The sequence below is a fragment of the Pelodiscus sinensis genome, chromosome 3 (genome assembly GCF_049634645.1).
Source record: "Pelodiscus sinensis isolate JC-2024 chromosome 3, ASM4963464v1, whole genome shotgun sequence".
NCBI lineage: Eukaryota > Metazoa > Chordata > Testudines > Trionychidae > Pelodiscus > Pelodiscus sinensis.
In genome coordinates this window covers 122298065-122321856 of record NC_134713.1, presented here as the reverse complement: position 1 = coordinate 122321856, position 23792 = coordinate 122298065, and the positions used below count along the sequence as shown (strand labels likewise).

General features: G+C 41.3%; 1 protein-coding gene across 2 annotated transcripts in view; it reads left to right on the top strand.

The window, feature by feature from the left end:
• Positions 1-21805, top strand: part of GNPAT (glyceronephosphate O-acyltransferase) — a 49366-nt gene extending 27561 nt beyond the window's left edge. For both annotated transcript variants that reach the window (XM_075924703.1, XM_075924704.1), the window contains exons 7-16: positions 999-1150; positions 1243-1373; positions 4631-4854; positions 10974-11219; positions 13334-13413; positions 15833-15973; positions 17538-17637; positions 17730-17823; positions 20647-20708; positions 21058-21805. In XM_075924703.1, the coding sequence (XP_075780818.1) occupies positions 999-1150; positions 1243-1373; positions 4631-4854; positions 10974-11219; positions 13334-13413; positions 15833-15973; positions 17538-17637; positions 17730-17823; positions 20647-20708; positions 21058-21101 (1274 nt within the window). In that variant the 3' untranslated portion in view covers positions 21102-21805. The remainder of the gene's footprint in view (positions 1-998; positions 1151-1242; positions 1374-4630; positions 4855-10973; positions 11220-13333; positions 13414-15832; positions 15974-17537; positions 17638-17729; positions 17824-20646; positions 20709-21057) is intronic.
• The last annotated feature ends 1987 nt before the right edge of the window (positions 21806-23792 follow it).

Genomic DNA, 23792 nt, shown 5'->3' with positions numbered 1-23792 from the left:
TGTTGCCTATGTGTCAGAGGCACCCGGGGGTGGGGAGCTGGTGCTCACAGGAAGCTGGTTTTTAAGCATGCTACCTGCCAGCACCAGCTCTGCACTGCTGCCTCTGATACAGTGCAGATAGGGGAGGCACCAGCTCCTACCTGCCCCTCAATGCTGCTGCCTCTGATATAGCAGCAGCAGTACAGGAGAGGGGAGCAGGTGGCTCCTTAAAAGTCGGCTCCCCATTCACACCAGCTCCCATGGAGCTGTCTTCCTCCCCACCTTGTGTGTAAACATGTAATTGCTGAAAATTTCACTGGTTAGATGTTTACAACCCCCCCTGCTTTTTAACATCTCTATCCTCCAGATGGCAAGACATCACACATCGTAATGCAGGTCTCCAGACCAGCCTACTCTACTAGTTAGTGTTGTGTTGTATGCTGCCTGACATGATGGGATCCTGAGGTGCGTGCTGATTGCACACAACATTGACTGTGGAAGCCGTGCACTGGCCTCTGCATCCAGTCGTAACTGAGGCTGCCAGATAGTACCGATATATAAATTATAAAAATGTACAAGATTCCTTAGCACCATTCCTTGCTCTTTCACAGCATCACTATGTGACCTGATGCACTTAACCTCTCCCTGCTTCCTATCTGCAAAATGGGTATAACAGTTATCTACCATCACAGAAGTATGACATTTAACTTACGTTTGTACAAATGTTGGGGAAGCACTGGATGGAAGATACTATGTGAATGCAAAGCAGTAGCAATGTTGTGTAAATACTGCTCAGATATTGGATTAAATGTAACATTTTCATGTGCATTGCTTTAAAGCACAGACAGAAATTTTGGCATATGCGTGCGTTTGCATAGTGTGAACACGTTGCATATCTTATTACATAGTTTTTGTGTATTGATTCACAACCAGATGTCCCCTTTCAGTTGCAGTTCATCTTAATTTCCTTTCATTTCCAGAAGACCATAAATATGTTTTTCTCTCCCATCTATTTACAGGTCTTCTCAGTATTGTGATGGAGCCATTTTTTAAACGAGAAGTTTTTGACACCTACCTTGTTCCAATCAGCATCAGCTATGAGAGGATATTGGAAGAATCCCTCTATGCATATGAACTTCTAGGAGTCCCTAAGCCAAAAGAGTCTACATCTGTATGTAAATATGTTCAATAATAATGTAGTGTATCTGGCTCTCTATATATCCTTGTAATATCAACTCGCATTGCTTCCTCTCCACATTTCAGGGGTTGTTGAAAGCCAGAAAAATCCTCAGTGACAATTTTGGAAGCATACATGTGTATTTTGGGCAGCCTGTGTCGCTCAGAACATTGGCATCTGGGAGAATCAATCGGTGCCCTTATAACTTGGTCCCAAGGTACCAGAACATCTGCTCTCCTAATAGTTTGGATTCAAATCTATTGCTTACTTGTTCATTTTTGTTTTGTCTTTGACTCATATAAAAGAGTCATATAAGGCTGGGAATGGTATTTTTCTTTTCATCTCCATGGTGTCAGCAGGTCAGGTTCGTTCTTTCTCCTTCCTCTACTTGATCTGACTATTCATGCAGCTCAGTCTTGTTTCTCTTAAAGTCAGCGGTGGTGACTCAAGTGATGAGGTACTTCTGAAGAAGCTCATTATTTGATGCTTTATTTGTGAATATCATTGAGTGCCGTATTCAAGATTAGTCATATATGTGCCATGCTAGGCTCTTAAATCCAGAGCTCTGCCGTTGAGAGCTGTCAGTAAGTGAAGTGGGCTCAGTGGATGATCCTGTTGAGATACATGATGGTGTCTCCTGCAGTCAGAGGGCAGGTCCCAATGCTGGGGATGATTTTGCCAGTTTCTTGCACCCAGAAGCACAACACCTGCATCCTCCACAGGATTAAGCCTCTGATATGGTACATGACCTTGCTTAACCTTAAAAGTTAGGTATTTTCCCCCTGGGTATGTCTACACTACCCTCCTAGTTCGTACTAGGAGGGTAATGTAGGCATACCGCACTTGCAAGTGAAGCCCGGGATTTGAATTTCCCGGGCTTCATTTGCATAAGCGGGGCTCCGCCATTTTTAAATCCCCGCTTGTACGAACCCTGTGCCGCGCGGCTACACGCGGCACGAACTAGGTAGTTCGAACTAGGCTTCCTAGTTCGAACTACCGTTACTCCTCGTGGAATAACGGTAGTTCGAACTAGGAAGCCTAGTTCGAACTACCTAGTTCGTGCCGCGTGTAGCCGCGTGGCACAGGGTTCGAACGAGCGGGGATTTAAAAATGGCGGAGCCCCGCTTATGCAAATGAAGCCCGGGAAATTCAAATCCCGGGCTTCACTTGCAAGTGCGGTATGCCTACATTACCCTGCTAGTTCGAACTAGCGGGGTAGTGTAGACATACCCCCTGATTATCTTTATATAGGAAAAGCAGCCTTTATCTCAGGCTGTTTGGTAAAGGTCATGGATTCAGTATAGCTAGTTTCTATTTCAGTGTTTTAAGAGTTTCTAATACATTAAGGCCTTAACAGATTAACATTTAAACAAGTTTTTATTGGGGAAAAATTCTTTTAATAAATAAACACTATTTACCCACCTGTCAACTTCCCTTACAAATACATGTGCCATTGGAGATTTATAGGCACTTTTAACTGCAAACCTCTTGGGCAAAGGATGAAGGAATCCCCACAATAGTGCATAATACAAGTACTATCTTCACCATCTAGATCAAGAATAAGCAAAATACAGCCCGTGGGCCAGCCAGGAGCCTCAGGCAGGCTACCTGCATGCCCTGTCCCTGCACACTGCTCAAAAAAGTGGCTGCAGAGTTCTGTATGTCTTTGAACAGCTGCAAGCTTGGGGGAGAAGAGGTTTTGTATGCTGCCTCCACCCCCAGCACAACCCCATTGACTGGCTTCCAAGCAATGAAAGCTACTTGTTTGAAGAATAGACAGCACACAAAGTACCTCTTGCCCCTTCCCCTCAGGCTCGCAGCTATTCACAGATGCACATGGCCCTTGCAGCCAGTGCAGAGGCATGGAAGGCAGAGGGTCTGCCTGAGAAACCTGCTGGACTGCTGGCTGGAAGTCATCCAGGTAAGTCTCCCAGCCAGAGCCTGACTCTGGCACCCCAGCTCTTCCCTCACTCCACGCCTCTGCCCCACCACTCCATATAACCCAAATCCTCTGCCTTCCCTCCTGCACCCATACCCCCTTCCACATCCTGCACCCCAATCCCCAACCCTAGGTCACAACCCAAACCCCTGCACTCCCTCCCCAGACCTGCAGCCCAATGCCCCAGGTTACAACTCTCCCTGCTCTAGATCACAACCCAAACCCCTATACCCCCTCCTGCACCCCAGTCCACTGCCCCAGGTCATAACTGTCTACTTCACCCAAACTCCCTCCCAGACCCCACTGGGAAAGGACATACTGTGGCTGTGATGAGGAAAGTTTTTCTACTTTGCACAGGGCAGAAGGAACCTCAGGCCAACTCCTGTAAATTTACTGTGTTCTCTTTACAAACCAACTTTAACTTCAAGCATTTAGAGCAGTAATAGGTAACCTAGGCTAATGAAGGAACCACATGAGTGGCCCTCCATCTCATGGGCCGCAAGACCATGGTAACCAAAATGGTCTTCTGGGATAGTATAGTTTTACTAACTGCACTTGCATACCTAGAATGTGCGGGTTTTGCTGACTGAATCATAGCAGTGCTTTGATTAGATTCAGAGGGAGCACACGGTTTTCACAGTGAATGTTGTGTGCAATCAGCATGCACCTCACTTCACGTGCCCTTGGTTTACATGCATGTCACTTTAGTTATGTCAGTAAGAAAAAATAAATTGTGAATGGAGACCAGCAGAATCTGACAAGCCTGTGCTTGGGCAACGGTAAACAAAATGTCTCGCAGCCCACACAAGGAACCCCAATGGGCTCCATGCACCCTTGAGAAACAGCGTGAGCACGGACTTAAGCAATCCCAGCTCACGCCACTCTGACTGCTGTGCCTCTGCCTTGGAAATGTAGCAAGAGACCTGCAAAAGTAGAGGTGGTGCAGCGGGAACCCCAGGCAAGCGGGCACTCAAGCAGTCCCCACTTGCCCAGGGTTCTCCACTTTGCCTCTGCCTTTTAAATGTGGTAAGAGCCAGGGGCAGCTCTTAGTACACTTAAAAGGCAGAGGCACAGCTGAGATAGTGAGTGCCCTACCCCACTTCTTATCGACCATTCAAGTGGTTGATGGAAATTCCGACTACTCAATTGGCTGGTTAATTGAAATTTAACATCCCTATCTATAGAGCAAGCAAATAATGCACATTATCAATATATTTTCATACTGTGTGGTATTTTTGGAATCTTCAATAAGGTGGAAGGTTTTGAATGATTTTTTTGGTAATATTAACAACACTATGTAATTCTTCTTATATCTGGAGGCTTTATTCATAATTTAGGTCTCATGACTTGCATGTATAGGTATAATTGTCAAAGTGTGTTAGATGCTTTACTGTGCGTAAAATGGGCAGAAAAGTTTAGTTGTGAGAGAACATACATATGGGTACAATACAGGACTAATGGGATTAGGATATTACTTATCTGATGATGTACAGGTTCTTCTTGTATTGTATTATATTATATTGTTTTCCTTTCAGGCATCTTCCCCAAAGGCTATCTGAGGATATCCAGGAATTTGTTACTGATGTAGCCTACAAAATGGAGCTTCTACAGATAGAAAATATGGTTCTGAGCCCCTGGGTATTAATTGCTTCTGTCCTGCTTCAGAATTTGCCAGCCATAGATTTTGATGTTCTCGTTGAAAAGACACTTTGGCTGAAAGGCATAACGCAGGTGTTTGGGGGATTCTTCGAGTGGCCTGGTATGTAGAGAAAGTTATATTCCTTTCGCTAAGGAAAGTTACTTTGTGAAGTGAGTTTTATTTATGTTAAAGCTGTATGTAAGAAGGAGTTTTACTGAGTAAGTATTTGCCTATGGATTCTAGGATTCACTAAAAGCCAGGTGTAATGATAAGAGATTTGGACTGAAAGTCCAGTTGTATGGAGACGGAACATTGAGGTGAGAAGGGAGAGAAACCACAGTACAATTTATATTAAATTAGTGCTTAAATTTGCCTAACATTTTTTTTCTTTATACAAATCCTAACTTTTGAAAACCCAAGTCACAGAACATATCTGAGCTGCAACAGCAACTCTGTAGTTAGATATCCAGTGTAATACAATTGTCACCTGCAATCAAGAACACTCCCAACACATGCACAAAAGATCACGTTACAACTTTGATTTTTATTTTTTTCTCCTATTCCATAGTTTTAGAGCTTTTATGCTTGCCACTGGGTTCTCTTTCCTGACCAATATTTTAAATGAAGCATTCTCTGTATTTAAACTGTCTTTAATGTGGCTTGTGATACTTCATATAGGGAGTCACTGAGAGCTATGAAAGTCAAGAAGATGAAGGTAATCCAGTCTCTTTCTTCAGTGTATAAGTAGTAATATACATACCTAAAGAAATTTCGTTTACATTTATATGAGGAAGATGATGTATACCCCTCAAATATATAAATTATAGTACAAACAGGTCTTTTCTCCTAGTGATCGTTTGTACATAATCAAAAGGAGGAATATTTCTATACATTGCAGGAAAGGAATAGACCTACTACAGTGTAACAAAACTTGGTAAATCACAAAATCATCTCTCTTCCCTACAGATGCTTGCAGTGTTGTAAGTAGCTCTGCATCTGCAAACCTGGTAAAAAATAATGACTTGAATGGTGCATGTCCCTAACCAAGCCAATAGTCTTATTGCAGTGAAATGAATACTACAAATGTAGGCATTTTGAAGGGTTTTATTTAGCAAACATAAAGAATTGTTGTTTTAGTAGGGTTATAAGTAAGACCCTATTTGTATTGTAGGATAATTGTGACTGAGTTGCAGACAAGACATGGAAAAGTTGCAGAAAAGTAATAGACCTTTATTATTTGCAATAATTTGGAAAAGACAGAGTAGGCCTATTTGTTTAAGAAAAAATTGCTGGAACAATATAAACACTCAAGTATTATGCCTGCTATTTTTTAAATAATCCAGACATTTTGCTGCAACAGTAGTGAATGCGCAGGGCTGATAGGAGGGGATCATGACAGAGTGGCTAACAGAATTGTGTTGGAAGCCTAATGCTGTGGGATCTGCAATGTTTATAATATTGGAGTTTTAGCAGGGCCTTGTATATAAATAAAGATACAGTTCTGTCATGGAGATCAACGATTCCGTTATTTTCTGGGAGCTTTGTGACTTCTGGGCAAGGTTGCTGCAAGTATCAGCCCCAAGGCAGCAGCAGCTGCTGCTGAACAATGACCAGCCTCATGGCTGCCAGAGCTGTGGCCCTGAGCAGGCCAGAGCAGGAGCCAGGATTGAGTCAACCAGCATTCAGCCCATGCCTCAGAGGCAGCAGCTGGTCTGGAGCAGCTCCTGGCAGTGCACTGACTGTCCTTTCTCTCATTTTCTCTCATTTTCGCTCTCTTATTTTCTGCCCTTTTCCTGGGATATTTGGGGTATTTTTAGTAAAAGTCAGGGACAAGTTACAGTCTTCTATGAGTTCTTGTTTATTGCCTGTGACTTGTCCCTGACTTTTACTAAAAATACCCATGGCAGAATCTTAACCTTAGTTGTATGTATCATCTGGGTACCAACATACAGACATTTCCTTCTATATAAGCTCTCTAGTAAGTTTTGCTGCCACTTCTGCAAAGTGAAGCAAATACCTAGTCTCTCTCATCATGACTAGATGGTACCATAATGTAAATATTAAGCAATAACAATCTCTTCTGAAGTCCTTCCCTCCCTCCAAGGGCTGTAGTTCATCAAGAATAAAACAGATAATCTAAATTGCTGCAAAATGTCAAACCACAAATTCTTAGTTTCCTGCTCTTTCCTCCTCTCCCCCATCAGTTTATCCATAATCTGATGATACGGTATTCTGGATTCTGATAAATTCCTCTGCTAGGCGTTTGTATCTTTGGATGTCTTGGTTGCTTTTCAAAAGCTTTCAGACCTCCAGATGTGGTCTGAAATTCTGTGATCTGAAACACTCGAGATAGATATATATATATATATAATAGCCCATGGTACTGTGATGGTAACTAGGCATTTGCGCAGCACATCAGCAATATTTTTGGGGTCTGGTTTATGTGACTTGTGATTCTTCATATAAGGAGCCACCAAGAGCAAATTCCTGGAAACAGAACAGCAATCAAAAACAGTGATCCTAGCTTGGCCTGTTGTACTTATCCTCTGGTCCGGGTCTGCTAGGAGAAGTCTCTTTGGTCCTCCTAATGTCTGTAAATTTACTGTTAAAATAAGCAACCTATATTGTCAAACTGTAAGCCCAAGCATTTTAGGTTGGCCTGCTTTATGCTTAAATTTGTTTACATAGCTATGTTTCTGGAGTATGAAAAATTATCATTCCCTAGTGATCCAATGATGCTAACCTAACCACCATTTCTAGTGTAGACACAGTGAGGGATGGAAGAATGTTTCCAACAGTGTAGCTCTTGTTGCTCTGTTCCTACAGCAACAGAAAACCCCCTTCCAGCTCTACTACAAGATTACGCCAGCATAGCCATGGTGATACAGCACTACTGGTATAACCACCCCAGCCCCCAAGGCATAGATAAGCCCTTGACATGGCTACACATGCGGTTTTTTAAATTTTGAGTTATTAATTTGAAGTAGTTAACATCTTTTTGTAAAAACTGGTTAGGACACTCCTTAAAAGTCTGTGGCTTGTAGTCTATATAAACCACATGGTGCTTCTCCAACCCAACCCCACCTTCAATTCCTAGTTGTTTCTTTATTGGTCATACTAGCTGTTTGTAATACAGTAGACTTATTTATTGTTGAGATGTACCTGCATGTAAGAGAACCTATGTTATAGGACTGCAAAACAACTTACTTGCTTCACCATTGCTCACCATTTTTAGCAACTTCAGTGCAAAGGAACAAATGTACCCCTTCAGTGTCCTGTCAATAACATGCATGCAGTCCCATGATCGTACATTTTGCCTGTTCATGTTCAGTTGAAAGTTGTTGGATGTTCCCTGGCATGTTAATATATTCTGGCCCAACAAAGAATATTGTCTTAGTCTACATTGAGAATGTTTTGAAGCAGTTAATTTGATTATTTAATCAAATTACAATAAAATTTAAATAAATAACATAAATTTAATAAAATGTTACTTAATTTATTTTATTTATTAATTTATGAAATAAAAATAAATAAATTTTTATTATTTTATTTGAATAAAATAAAATAAAATTTAATCTAATTTAGTCAGATATTTTAATTCAAGTAGAATAACACAAGCTAAGCTTCATGAGTGGGAGAGACTCTGCATATGCTGTATACTTTTGGTCTCATACCACAAGTACTGGGCTGTACTTATCTTAATTTTTTTCCTATCTGCTATACTCTTAGCTTTGCAAACATTCCATTATGTTGTTGAATAGCATTCCCAGTAAACCTGTTTTTGAAAAAGTGTGCCAGCGTTCTATCTTATGAAGCAAGTAGAACTTTGAGCTTGGGTATAGTCTGTTAACTCTCTAAGTAAGTGTGTTTACACAATAATGGTCCCATTTTTATTTGTTTTAGTTTAAATGTGAATGTGAGGGATCTTGTGGTGTGTGGAAATTAAGGAAAACTTTGTCAAGTCTCCTAGATCTGATTAATCTGATTCAAAGGTTACAGTATCAGAAGACTTCAAAACTATCCAAAGTTATTTAGCTGATTCACTATGAAAGACTGTTGTATCTAAGAAGCTTACTTCTCAATAGCTATTTTCTTTATACTTTGTAGTAGTAGTCTACTTAGTTAACCAGGCTTATTTGCTTAACCTATCCTTACATCACTGCTTCAAGGACATTTTTCTGATCTAATGTTCTTACAGATTACAGATAAGCAGGTTCTTGAAAACTCTGCCCTCCCACCTCACCCCGCTCCCAACTAAACTGGCATAAGGGTTTAACTGCTAACTACTTACAAAGATGAGCCACTTGCAATTGGGGATGTAAACAACTAGTGACTCAACTAGTTGCTATCCCCCTCCCCACTGCCTCTCTCAGAGAAAGGCAGCAAGGGGGAGGAGTAGGAGCTGGTGCTGGGGAGAGCCGGCTTAAAAGCCAGTTCCCCCCAGCACCATCTCCGGGGAGAGGGGAGATTAGCAGGGCTCTTGCTATATTTCAAAAGCAGAAGTGCTGTGGGAGTAGGGGGTGAGCAGTGGATTCAAGCAGTCCCTCGCTGGCCCCACGCTCCCTGCTTTTGAAATGTACAAGAGTCCCAAAGAGGGCTCTTGTACATTTCAAAAGCAAAGCCCACACAGGGAGCATGGGGTCAGTGGGGGACTGTCTGAGTCCCCTGCTGGCCCTGTGCTCCCCAGGGCGCTTCCACCTTTGAAATGTAGCAAGAGCTAGCAGGCTCTTGCTATATTTCAAAGACAGAGGTGCCCTTAACGACTGATCGAATAGTTGAAGCAAATTGCATTGACTATTCAATTAGTTGATTAATCTAAATTTAACATCTTTACTTGCAATGAGAGCAAGTCTCAAACCAAAATTCTCCTCTTAAATATTTATCCATCTGATTTTGGCATGACTTTCTCTCCTTATGTGTGGAGAACTCCCATTGACAGTAATGTGGTATTGGCACATACAGCATGGAACAATATCTGATTTGAGATTAACCATACAGATCTGAGGGGCAAATTTTGCTTTTAGTTTGGTGGGAATAGATGGGAATTAAGTGTAAATTTGCAGATCTAAAATAAATGTGGTGAACAAGGCAGTGAAATGTACTTGTTTAACAATGTAGTCCTATGCTCCTGATTAAAAGGTTCAGAAAATTAGTTACTCCCCTTTTAGTTGCAGAGAGAGGAGGAGACCACTTCATATTTCCTGTATGTGATAAGATCTATGTTGGGGTGGGCAATAATTTTTGATTGGGGAGGCTGCTCCAAGAATTTGGAAAGTGGTCAAGGGCCAAACTCTTCCATATCAATGGAGGAGGTGAGGGGTCTGGGATGGAGGTTGGGTGCAGAAGGGAGTTTGCAGTGAGGGATTGAAGTGCAGGAGATGGCGTGGGGTCAGGGAGGGAGTTTGGCTGTTGTGACCTGGGTTAGGGGACTAAGGTGCAGAGGTTTGGGTTCTGATCTTTGGCAAGATGGAGTTGTGATCTGGTGGAGGAGGGGTGTGGGCTGTGATTTAGGATAAGAGGGGGCTGTAACTTGGGTCAGGGGACTGGGGTGCAAGGGTTTGGGTTTTGACCTGAGGCAGGGGATTGGGGTGCAGGATATGGGAGGTGATATGGGGGCAAAAAGTTGGGGAGCCAGTGGCAGGCTCTGGCTGGGAGATTTACCTGCTTGACTCCCAATCAGCAGCCTTCTCAAGCAAACTGCCTGCCTACCCCATGCCTGCACAGGCTGCAGGTACCATGTGGTTTTTTAACAGCTACAATCCTTGGGGGAGAGGAAAGGATGCTTCGCAAGCTGCTTGTTGACAACAGGCAGCTCCCACTGGCCAGAAATGGACCAGTGGGATTGTGCTGGGGGCAGGAGCAGCACATGAAGGCTCACAGCTATTCAAACAGAACCTGACAGAAGCTTCTCTCAGCAGCATGCAGGGGCAGACAGGCAGTTTGCCTGAGCTGAGGCTCCCTGCTGTGTCCACAGGCTGGATCTGTCATCTCTGCAGAGCTGGATCCAGCCTGCAGAGGGTATTTTTCCCAGGCCTGCTCTAGGTTATAGTATGAGGAATGCCTGAAATTATTCTCTACCTAGGCTTCTTCTGCCTCTTTTCCCAACATGGTTCATCCTGGAACAGTATTCTAAGTGTTCATAGAGGAAAAATTGTTCTAGGTTGAAAAAAAAAAGTAATATACATTCTGTGCTTACTTTTTCCATTAGTGTTTGTCTGAGTGTTGTATCTTTTTACTAGATAATCTCTGTGCCAACAAAGCAGTCACATCCAGTCTTGCCTTGCACACCAACATTGTGAGCCTTGTCAATGGCCAGGTGGTTTTAAATGACATGGGAATGGAGGATGGAGCAACAGAAGAACTTATTTTTAAACAAGCCCTCTCCATCCTCATGTGTGGAGCATACCGGAACCAGTTGCTAAATGTGTTTGTGCGCCCATCTCTGGTAGCAGTAGCATTGCAGATGACGCAAAGTTTCAGAAAAGGTAATTTTGTAATATTAACATATTATAAAGGTCATTGGCTTGACTTTCAGAGGTAGTATGCCGTCAGAGTCCCTGCTGATCAGTGTTCCCTCTAAACTGTGTGGCAGCACAGCTTCACAGGTGATTAATCAGCCCCCCCCCCCCAGTCAGTCAGCTCCATGCAGGGAGCCCTGAGCTTCTGACCGGGTGGGGCTACTTAATCACGTATGAAGCTTTGATGCCATGCAGTTTAGAGGGAACACTGCTGCTGATGGTGCTGGGTGCTAATCAGATTGAGTATTTACACTAACATTCAGAATTGAGGCCCACTGGCATCAGATTTTGTAATTTTATTCTATTTTTGCAGCCTTTTTAATGCCCTGTTCACACTAGCACAAAACTAAGCCATTTTCACAGCCATGTTACAGCATTCCTCTGGGAGGGTTGCATCTACATACACTGAACCCGCAGGTTGAAATAAGATACGCAATTTGAGCTATGCAAAATAAACCGCTATTCCAGAATGTGCCTTAACCCTCATGGAACGAGGGTTACAGGGACATTGGAATAGCAAGCACATTATTTCAAAATCTATTTTGAAATAGCAGGCTGGTTCAAAAGATGTGGAATAACTATTTCAGGATACCTGTGGTCCAGATGTATCCAGAATGACAGCCGATGTTTATGCAATTTATTAAGTCATGGGATGAGATAATGTGAATCTCTTGATTCCTGAGATTATTTATACATTACTGATCTGCAACATATTACTGACTTGAAAGCAGATACTCTGCAGGCATTTTTCTTGTTGCCTTAGAGGACCGACTTCTGCAAACAAACAGTGTACATAGTTTTCCACATTCCCGGCTGTGTCACATGGAACAGTATTTGAAACAACCTACTTCTTTAGTAGGGTCGGAATGCTATTTAGTATGGTTATAGATAGGGATGTTAAATTTAGATTAATCAAATAGTCAATGGGATTTCCATCGACTATTCAATTAGTCTACAAGGGCGCCTCTGCCTTTGAACTGTAGCAAGTTCTAATAGAGGCAGCAAGGGGGAGAAAGCGACTAGTTGCATCACTAGTCAACTATCCGATAAGCTTTTGCTTATTGGATAGTCGACTAATCTCTTACATCACTAGTTATAGAATAGCTTAGTATGGACATAGACATCTCAACAGCCAGAATAAGCTAAGAGTGTGTACATATACTCTAGTACTACGTGCATCCTAGATTTATTCCCAGAGGCTACGTCTAGACAACGGAGCTATTTCAGGATACCAGTAGTATCCCGAAATAGCAATTCCACACCTTTAAATGCATCTTATTTCGAAATATATTTTGAAATAACTGGCACGCTATTCTGGTGTCCCTGTAATACTTGTTCCACGAGGGTTAAGGGATTTGTTGAAATAGTGCTTTATTTTGAAATTAAATTTAGAAATAAACGATTTCAAAATTATCTTGAAATAAGCTATGCAGTTTGTGTAGTGCAAATTGCATAGCTTATTTTAAGGTAAGGGTGCTGTGTAGACACACCCATAGAGTGTAGTTACTTCTAAAGTTCTCTCTTCACTGACAAAAGCAAGAAGAAAAATACTGTATCAGTCAGTACTTTCCATTGTTTAGCATTTGCAATAGCATTCTTTAAACAGAAAATACTTGGTTTGACAAAGGTTACTGTATGTTCAGGGGGGCTGCAGAAATATAATAAACTTTTTCCTTTTGTAAAATTAGTTGCATGAAGTATATAGATGATACTATTTCAAGTTGAATCACTTTGTGTACATGCTCATATTTTTTGTCCAAACATTTGTGTTAATAGTGCCCTGTTAGAAGTTTCCTCTTACACTGAGGAGTCCTGTGGTACCTTACTAACTGATTTATTTGTGCATGTTTTCATGGGCAAAACTCTACTTTGTCAGATTTGTCTCAAAAGCTTATGCCCAAATAAATCTGTTAGTCTTTAAGGTGCCACAGGACTCCTCATTGTTCTTGTGGATACACGCTATTACAGCTACCCCTCTGATACCTCTTACACTGAAGGCTTCCCTCCTCCCCTTATTTTACAAATGATTTAAATAAACAATATATACTTAACCTTATATCTTTCTTCTTCCCCCTACCCAGAGGAAATCTATAACTGCTTCAACTTCTTGCGGAACATGTTTTCTGATGAGTTCATCTTTTTCCCTGGCATTGCACTGAAGGTAAACCCTTCCTATGAAAATAAATAAGGGTGCATACACTTTTATCTGCTTACATGATGGATTAGCTGTAGGAGTCTCCTTAATGGGAGTTTTGAGACGAAATTCTTCAAACTTGCAATTTGTCAGATCTCAACTAAGCAAGAATGAGACTGATGAATACATGGGAAGAACATCTGAAAGAAAAAACAAGTGTAGGTCATTCAGTGAATGACCAGTTCTACCATAAAATTTGCAACAGTTTTTCTGCATAGCATTAAAGAGCTTGTGCTGCTTTCAGGTGAGGTATAAAACTACTGATCCCTTGTGAGTTGTGAAAGAAACTGTGATGGTGGAGGAGGGACAAGTGTTTTTGGTTTTTGTTTCTCATGAGCGTAAGCTGTGTTAATCCTGATGGTCTGGTTAATTCCAGTGTGCAATGCTTGCATTTGCCTACCCTACACAAATGCTTCTTGCAGTTCTGGTATATTTCACTTACTTCTCCTAAAGGTTGCTGTGGTAAAATAGTAGTTGTGATGTAGAATTGAATAAATGCCCTGCTCTCCACAGAAATTATATTTGCTGCTATGACTGTATCAGTCAGTACATGGTGCACAGCACTGATGCATGCAGCTTTTCATGAATATATTACAGATTTTTTTTAAAGTGTTAATATAACTAGTTATTGCCCTTTTAATGTGGTCATTACTGATCCTTTTATATAGCTACATACTGTACATAAAACATTCAGTAGTGTGAATACAACTTAACATAATGTCTTCTGAAACTTGTAGTTTAAAAAAAAAATACCAAGAAGGATTAAGCTATGTGTTTGCTGCTCCCATTAAAATTCAAGTGAATGGAAGTTTTGATATTTAATAATTGAGGGATTGGGCCCAAGTAACTCTCCAAATTTTATTTTAAGCAAAACCTTATGTTAACACTTTAAACAAAAGTAACATTGTTATATTGCATCTGTACTAATTTAAAATAGCCACAGCTTTTCTATACAAAATCAAAACAAAAAATATACACGCCGGCACCAAACTTGAACTGTTTCCAGTGTAAACATTTCCTTTAAAAGCTCAGTTACAGTGTAACTACAAAGTAAAGCTCTTACAGTAATTTCAGTACTTTTGATATGTGTGGTATTTGAAATGCTTTTGATTTTAGAGTGTAGAGCTGAGATGTTCTCGTTTCAAAAGTCTTCAGGAAGTATCATTCCTAACTACATTTTAAGTCCCCTAGAATAATTTTACAGAGGTTTTAAAAGTATGAATATATTTTGAAATAGAAAAGAAAGTCTTAAATTTTTGTTAATATAGTGGAAGAAATCCTCAAATTAATTTATATATATATATATATATATATATATATATATATATATATAAAATTGGAATATTTAATATTTTATGTACATTAACTTTTGCTCCATTTGCTGATAGAAATAATCATCACATTAATTTAATGTTTCCAAACTGTAAAAGGTAAGAGACAGTACTCCTCACCAGAAGCCAATCAGGAACTGGAAGATTACTGTGACCAGCCTTTGTTGAGCCAAAATAAGCTGGTATCAAAGTGTTACTTTAAAAATAGAACACTGATGTTGTTCCAAAATAAGAAAGAGCGTGTCTACACTGCAAGCCTTTATTTCGAAATAATGTCAAGATGGAAGACTTCTTACTCCAACTCCTGTAACCCTCATTTTACGAGGAATAAAGGAAGTCAAAGGAAGAGAATTCTTCTTTTGAATTCCTGTTGTGCAGACAGTGCCAAAAGCTATTTCGACTTAAGCTACGCAATTGACGTAGCTCAAGTTGTATAGCTTATTTCGGCTTTAGGCCTGCTGTGTAAATGTGCCCTTACTGACTTTGGCAGAAATGTAGGTACTGAATGCCCATAGACCTCCAATAGGCATTTGAAAATATACCTCCATCTTAAGTAAGAAAAGTTTTATTTGACAATATAACTAACTCCATTTCATCCATGGCAAGATCCCTAGTTTAGAGAGCTTCTGATACGTTGTATGTTGTTGATGCTAGTGAGGGGCCTAGGGTTGCGATGTCTAGCTAAGCTAGCACCTATCATAAGCAGTTTATACTAAGGCAAAGTTCTGGATGAAGTGATATAGACGAATGTAATGCCAATCTCTTTCCTAAACAATTCAAGGACCCAGAGGCCTTCCTGTGAAGATAGGCCACTATATTTTGAGGCCTCGCAGTCTGAGAATATAAACTTGGTGAAAATATGAACTCAGTGATTGTTTAGAAAATGATTCTTGGTATATATTAGAGATTCTAGAAAAAAAATTCAGAAACTTAACTAGTAGCTTGATACTAGCTGTATGCTTTATTTTCATGAGGAGACTTAACTCCACTTGTCCTAGTTGGGAAAAGTACCAATAACACTGTTTCCCGCCCCCCCCCCCCCCTTTTGTCCCCAGGACTTTGAAGAAGGATGTTTTCTGCTTACAAAATGTGATGTAATTCAAGTGACTCCCCAGGAAATCTTAGTTACCGAGAAAGGAAATTCTGCAGCATCTTTTTTGGCAGCTATGTTCAGGCCTTTTATGGAAGGTTACCAGGTACACAGTTCTTCACAAAGTTATCATATTCTCTCTTCTATCCCCCTCTCATAAGTTCTGTGGGGGAATGGTGTGAGTCATGGTTCCTCTATGGTACAAACACTAAGTAATAGCATGGATGGGAGTGAAAGGGAGAAGATACATACATTGTAGTAGTAAGTTTTATTTAATGATGTGAAGAGATTGGTTCCCATTCTTGACACAAATTTTTAAAAATTACAAGGTAATTAACTTCTAACGTGGTCGTGCTAAAGTTCCGCTGACAGGCTAGTTGGAGCTGTTAGCCTATGTAAATTAATTTGCATGTGAGGTTCCGGTGTTCTAGCTCTGTGAAGTGCAATTCTAAGAAGAGAAATCCAGAACAATAAATACCTTGCACTATTTAGATCCCAGCACAAAGAAGTGCCCAAATAAAACATAAATGAGTAAGTTTTCATCCAAAAGAAAAGGAGCCTGGTTCCTTTAGTTCTAGTCCACAACCTTGCATATCATTCCCTCTGGATTTATAAAACCCACTTCTCAGGAATCTGTCAATGGGCCAATTGCCAATATTTAAAAGGAGGATTTCTTTAGCATAGTATAGAAACTGCAGAAGTGCCTCCCCCACGCCCTCCGAAGCCTGCCAAAGCTAAATAACTCTTTAAATTTCTTAAGAGAACAGCAGAGGACAGCAAATTCTCATCACTGTGCAACTGTCAGTCATTGGCTGGATAATAGAGGTCAAGGTCTTCCACTGACTCGTTATTGACCTAGGACCAGTTACTTCCAGCTGTGAAATGACTGTTGCTGAAAAAGAATGTCACTTTTAACAATGAAGCAACTTTTCAAAGACAAGGATCATAAATCAGTTACTAATATGATTTATTCAGTCAGTTTTGTTTTAAATACTAAGATTCCTGTTATGAGCACTCAAACAATATTACACTTTTCAAAAGTTTTGCATATTACCGTATTTTCCGGCGTATAAGACGACTTTTGATGTTAAAAAACACCCCCCAAAAATCGGGGGTCGTCTTATACGCCGGGTATACAGCTTTGCGGCTTTGCAAAGCCTCGGGGGAAGCTTTGCAAAGCCACGGAGGGGCTCCGGCGGCGGGGCAGCCCAGGCGCGCCGGGGCTGTCCCGCTGCCAGGGCGTCCTCAGAGGCTTTGCTCCCGGTGTCCCTGGTCTGTTGGAGACGGTCCCCAGCAGACCAGAGGCACCGGGAGCAAAGCCGCAGCAGCGGGGTCCCGCGCCTCTGAGGCTTTGCCAGAGCTGCTGCGGCTTTGCTCCCGGTGCCTCTGGTCTGCTGGGGACCGTCTCCAACAGACCAGGGACACCGGGAGCAAAGCCGGGGAGGCGGAGGGGCGCTGGGGTATAAGACGAAACCCTATCTTTTAACTAAAAAATTAGAGGGTCGTCTTATACGCCCAGTAGCCTTATACGCCGGAAAATACGGTACATTTTTATTAGGCTGAATTAACTATATCTTTCAAATTAATTATTTGAATGATATGTTATTAAAGTCCAATTCAAGTTCCAGAATAGGAGGAAAGCCCAAACACTTTTAAATTTTATTTTTTAGATAATCTGCCGATATCTTTCAAAAGAAACAAAAGAGACCTTTACTGAAAAGCAGTTTATACTTGGAATCCGTAACTTTGCTTTTCAGCTACTTGAGACAGGTATGTATGCTTTGTGTGGTGGTATTGGTGCAGTAACACCTTAGGTGTGTAATGGATTGAGTAATTAATCACCCCCTATACTTTCTCTTTAGGAAGTACTCAGTGTTATGAAGTTTTGTCTTCTGACTTGCAGAAAAATGCATTGGCAGCTTTTGTACGACTAAATGTAATGAAGAAGATGAAAATGTAAGTAATATAAGAGACACAAATGGGTATACAAGAATATTATTACTAAAAGAACTTTGCTGGGGTCTGGATTCAAAAGTTGGAAAGTAAATGCAAACAATGTGTTGTGATAATAATTCTGAATAGCTCCAAGGAGGAGGAGATCTAACATAACTATCAATTGCAATGAGTTGTTGTATGCTGGAGATATTTCTGTTAGTATATCATCGTTCGCATACAAGACCATGGGGTTCTTTTATCTGATACCTTTAATGTTTGAACTATGAAATACTAACAATATAGGACAACCCTGATTTTCTGAACTTGAGCAAACTGAAGTTTGATTTTATACTCTCCAGTGTCATGCTGAGTCACAAAGCTGGCATCTTCTTATGTGCCAGCTCCCCAGTTATGGCATCTCTTCATTATATATTAGGGCTGTGTCTAGACTGGCACGTTTTTCTGCAAAAGCATCTGCTTTTGCGGAAAAACTTGCCAGCTGTCTACACTGGCTGCTTGAATTTACGCAAGAACACTGACTTCCTACTACTGTCTGAAATCAGTGCTTCTTGCGGAAATACTATGCTGCTCCCGTTCGGGCAAAAGTCCTTTTGCGCAAAGCTTTTGCGCAAAAGGGCCAGGGTAGACAGCTCAGATTTGTTTTGTGCAAAAAAGCCCTGATCGCGAAAATGGCAATCGGGGCTTTTTTGCACAAAAGCGCGTCTAGATTGGCACAGACGCTTTTCCACAAAAAGTGCTTTTGCGGAAAAGCGTCCGTGCCAATCTAGACGCTCTTTTCCACAAATGCTTTTAACAGAAAACTTTTCCGTTAAAAGCATTTGCGGAAAGTCATGCCAGTCTAGACGTAGCCTAGGATTATGGGATCTGAAGTAAAACATTTACAGAGTTAATTAGCTTAAATCTTTTGACCCCATTTCTTTATCATCTTGAGGGTTTTCCCGAAAACCTTTGGATAAACGGGATTCTGCTCTGTTTGCATAGTTTTTTTTGAAACACACTTAAAATATCTAGGGTTTTTTAATCTCTTTTTTTATTAAAATGGAGACACAAATGGCTATTACAGGCAATGTAAGAAGTGGCTTGTTTTGACTGTATCATAGTGTTTACTTTCGCTTTAGCGTTGCAAGTTAAATGACTTGAATATACAGTGGCCAGTATTTCTAATTGAGAATAATTTTTACTGGGGTTACCTGATAAAATATCAAATCGGCTAATGCTTTAAAATACTGCACACATACACATAAATGGCTTCATATTTTAAAAATTTCAAATATATTATAGAACGTCTTGTGATATTTGTTAGTGGGGCAAATAATTTGCAATTAACTAATTACCTGGGAAATTTAGCCCTTTTCCCTTTTATGACTAGTGTGACAAGTTCCCGTGAACCTCTCCGGGCCAGCCCCGACTCAGTCCGTCAGGCACATGGTCCCGAGGTCTCTTCTTTACCAGAAAAGAAATGAAAAATTCTGTATCTCCAAGTCACACCCCGGAGGTCCGTTCTAGGCGGGTCTCCGGGGCCTATTAAGCGCTGGGCCTGCCCCCTCCCACTGCGTCTCGGAGGGGAGCTCGGGAATAATGGCCGGGGTGGGGAAAAGGGGACTCGGGCCCACCCTCACTCAGAGCCCCGACCCAGGGCCCTAGGGCAGAGAATTCTGTCCCTGCTCAGCGGATGGGGCAATAGCCCTAAACGAATCCACTCTCGGGTTCCGTGGCCCACCCCTGGGTCGCTTCTTTCCCCCGCCCTGCAATTAGTTCCTCCTTGGCAGGGAGCCGGACTCACCACTTGCCTCTCCCCCGACCATAGATCTCGCCGGTCCCTATTCCCCCTTCACCACTCTCTGCTCCCCTCCCCCTGCGCCGGTGACATCCCATCTTTTATATCCCCCCCCCCCGTGCCACCGTCACCTGCCATCGCCCCCTTTGCGTGCCCCGGCACACCCGGCCATGCCATCCCTGCGCTGCGCCGGGTGTCGTCACGCTCCAGGGTCTCTGGCAGCTTCTCTTCCCCAGCCCCCATGTGACTGCCGGCTGTACACGGCTTGATCCTCGTGGCGCAATCCGGAGTCGTTCCAAGTGCGGGGTGGCAGCGCCCCATCACAAATAGTCTGTTAGTAGACATATTTTCAGAAACATACAAGTCACCCAATGTCTTGTGAAAAATCGTTCTTTGTTCAGTCATCTTAGTTATGTAATACCTTAGTTCTTTGGGTGACCTTCCAGCTCAAATTTCAATCAAGTCTGCCAACAAAGTACTTCTGGTGAGAATGCTGATGTACAATAGGGGTGCTTTCCTACGTCACTGTGGTGTTTGTTGAGGATGAATTGGTTAAGACTTGTAGAGCGCTTCACATATTATCTCAGTGTGAGGTACTGTTACTATTGTGGTATCATTAGCTACAAAAAAATAAATATTTGAGGCACATCATCAGCTGAGATAAATTGGTATAGCTCCATGGAAGTCAATGGTGCTTTGATGATTTATACCAGCTCAAGATCTAACTCTGCTTCAGATGGATAGTTAAGACTCCTATAATAAAACAGGGAAAGGGAAATACAGAGGAAGAATATGTTCTAGAAGCATACCTATCCTTCTGTAGTATGGCTTCTTGAAAGGGCATTTGTGAAGTGTCAGCAGACCTTTCGAATATGATTATGTGGGTACAATTGATGGAGGGAGACGAGAATAATGAAAATATTATTTGTACCCAATTACTTGAAGTAGTACCCTTTCCTAAAATATTCATTTTCTCATCCCAAAAGAATAACAGGCTATTACTGTTTCTCCCTTCCCCCCCCCCCCCCCCCCCACTCCTTATCTAGGACTAGTGGATTAACTTACACTGTAAACAAAGAGGCACTCAGTAAAACAGAAGAAATGTTTGGTAAGTGTTATTTCTTATTGGCATATTAGTTAAAACATGTATTTAGGGGGAGCCTTTCAAAGTCACAAAACAATTCGACATTTAACGCCCAATGAAAGTTGCATTATGTCTTGTATCACATTACAGTGTATGCAGTAAAAATACTAATGTGAGATCTGAAAGAAAAATAAGCAGTTTTTAAAATGTTCTTGCCTGAATGATTGACTTGTTGGGCATTGCAACTTCAACTTTTTAATTGTAAAACTTAATCATTTTCTGTAATAAGTATTGAGAATAAGAAGTTTAATGGAGTGATGCTTTCAGTGTCACAGCCTTCTAATTATTGTGTCTGTTTCTCTTTCATCCTTAGAGTCTCAGATACCTAAAAGGAAACTTGTGACTGCAAGACTTTAATATTAATCAAAAGACTTTGAATTATTTCACTGTGTGCACTATAATTTACAAAAAACACTGACAAGTAGTCAACTGGGGTATGGATAGGTACAGAAATATACATCTTGCCTTTTCCATTTTGGAATTTTCATATATATTGATATTAGATGTTGAGCAAAGGTTGTTCAATTGAAATATTTTCATTACCAGGACTGAACTTTATCAGTACTGATGTTTACTGTGTTTCTTTTTAAACTAAATTTAAACATCTTTTTGGATACATATTTGAAGAAAAAAAATGCACAGAAACATATACTTTACATACTTTTTTAGTTTTGCTACAAGGAAAAGTTTTGTTTCAAATAGGTTATTTCATCAATGGTAAACTGTAACTGAGAACTAAAGACAACATTAAACATAATATTTAGACAAAAATGTTGCTGTTGTATCTGTTATGGCCATTGTTCTCTTATATCATAGAATAAATGTCCTGTAACTTCCCAAAATGCTGCTGCTGTTTTATAACTTGATTTGTATTTATTTTAAACTGCAGCTGGCACTAGCAGATATTTAACTTCTGTATGAAATCTGCTTTAGCATTTAAAACTGAGTTTAAAGCAGTGTTTGCTGTTTCAGTTGTTAAAATATCAATACTTATTGTGAAATGCCTTGTTTGTTTGTAAATGAGGCTTTATAAATGCATTTTTGAGTGTTGCTTCTCTTAACTACTGTGTGTGATCTGTGTGTATACTTTAAAAATATGTATGTGTATTCTGGTACCACCACCTATTAAGGTGGTGTTTGTATTAGGGATATTTCTTGGTGTTCCATAAAAATCTGCCTAAATATGACTTAAAAGTAAGTTTTAGAAAAAAAAATCTGTTCATATGTACTCAGTAGAGACTTGCTACAGTTTCTGAGCTAAGTTACCCAAAGATTCTGGGCATGCTCCAGCCAGACCTAAGCAAAACTTTCCCTGCAGTTTTAGTTCTGGGCCGCTCTGGGCCACATTGGTTCTGTATTTAGGCATCAGAATGGAAAAGATGGAGACTTCTTTTCCTTGCTGTGCCTGTTAGTGTAAAGGAGAAAGATGCCTTATTTAAATTCAGAGGGACAAGAGAGAGGCCAGAAGTAGGGGGGTAGATTAGGACAAAAACCCTGGAATGTAACCAAGATCCTGAGTCTCTCACCATTCTTCTGTCATCAGTAAACATCTGTGGAACTCCCTGTCAAAGTGTCTCCTCAATCTCTAGAGCTGGTCCACAGAGATGATGACAACACTCCATTAGCTCAGTGAGTTACAACCTACCTGATGACTATTCTGGGTGTCAATATGATTGTTGGAGTAGGTTTTAAAAACCCAACAAATTTACAACCATCGTCTCCCTCCCCAAACATTAACGCTGTGCAAATACTCAAATTTGGGGGGAGGGGCACTGACCACCTTATTTCTGGCACTTCCTAACTTTTGATTCTTTGACATCACAATATTAACGTTGTGTGTGGGTGGGTGTGGTGAGTCTATACATGCATTTTTACTATATCTCTGCATCTAAAATTTCTTCTGCTACAGGTGTTGTGCATCAGCTGACTGCTATGCTTGAGTTAACTGCATGTCACCAATGGGTGAAAGTAGAGTCTGTAGTTTAAGAGGTTTTTCAAAATGAACATGATATATGTAAAAGTAATTGCATAAGCTCCCATGTATATAGCAAGTAACTACTGTGTAAAAGGTGTAAGATGTGTACATGGAAGTTACTATAGGATAGGGGTACTAATCTCAACGTTTTTCTGAGGCCTTCTGAAAATGCTATCAAAACACAGCCACTCTTTTCCAGCATAAAAGCCAGGACAGTAAGGGGACAGTAAGCAGGGCAACCCATGCTACAAGGGAGACCCCTGAAAAGTTAAGTTGCTCAAACTTCAGCCCCACCACTGTGGCTGTGTCTACACTGGCACCCTTTTCCAGAAATGCTTAAAACGGAACAGTTTTCCGTTATAAGTATTTCCGGAAAAAGTGCGTCTACATTGGCCACGGACGCTTTTCCGGAAAAAAGCCCCGATCGTCATTTTCGGGATCGGGGCTTTTTTGGGGAAAAGACTACTGTGCTGTCTACACTGGCCCTTTTCCGGAATAGTTTTTCCGGAAAAGGACTTTTGCCCGAACGGGAGCAGCATAGTTTTTCCGGAAAAACCCTGACAATTTTACAGATTGTCATTGCTTTTCCAGAAAAGCAAGCGGCCAGTGTAGACAGCTGGCAAGTTATTCCAGAAAAGCGACTGCTTTTCCGGAATAAGTGGCCCAGTGTAGACACAGCCTGTGAGTTTAACAGAGGCCCTGCTGGGCAGATAGGAGGTTGAAAAAAACTGCACTAGGATCAGACTGTGATTGTCAATAGAAAAATGGACCAGGGAAGGACCAGACCTTTCTGGTGTAAAGATAACGTATTTGGGCTGCTGCTAGGTAGGAAAGAGGCGCCCGTGTGCTGTCAGGTCGGTGTGCATAATGGAAGGATGGTGCAGAGATGCTTAGTAAGACCAGGGCTGTCCGGTATCCACCATTGCGAGAGCGAGGGGTGCAGGGCAGACCCGAACCTAATGAGCTCTCAGCCTCTCTGTGCGTTCCCCGGCCTGGCCCAGGCGCGCCCAGCGCTGTAAAGGCGGGTCGGGCAGGGCTGCCCCTCGGCGCGCAGAGCCCGCTGCTGGGGAGGG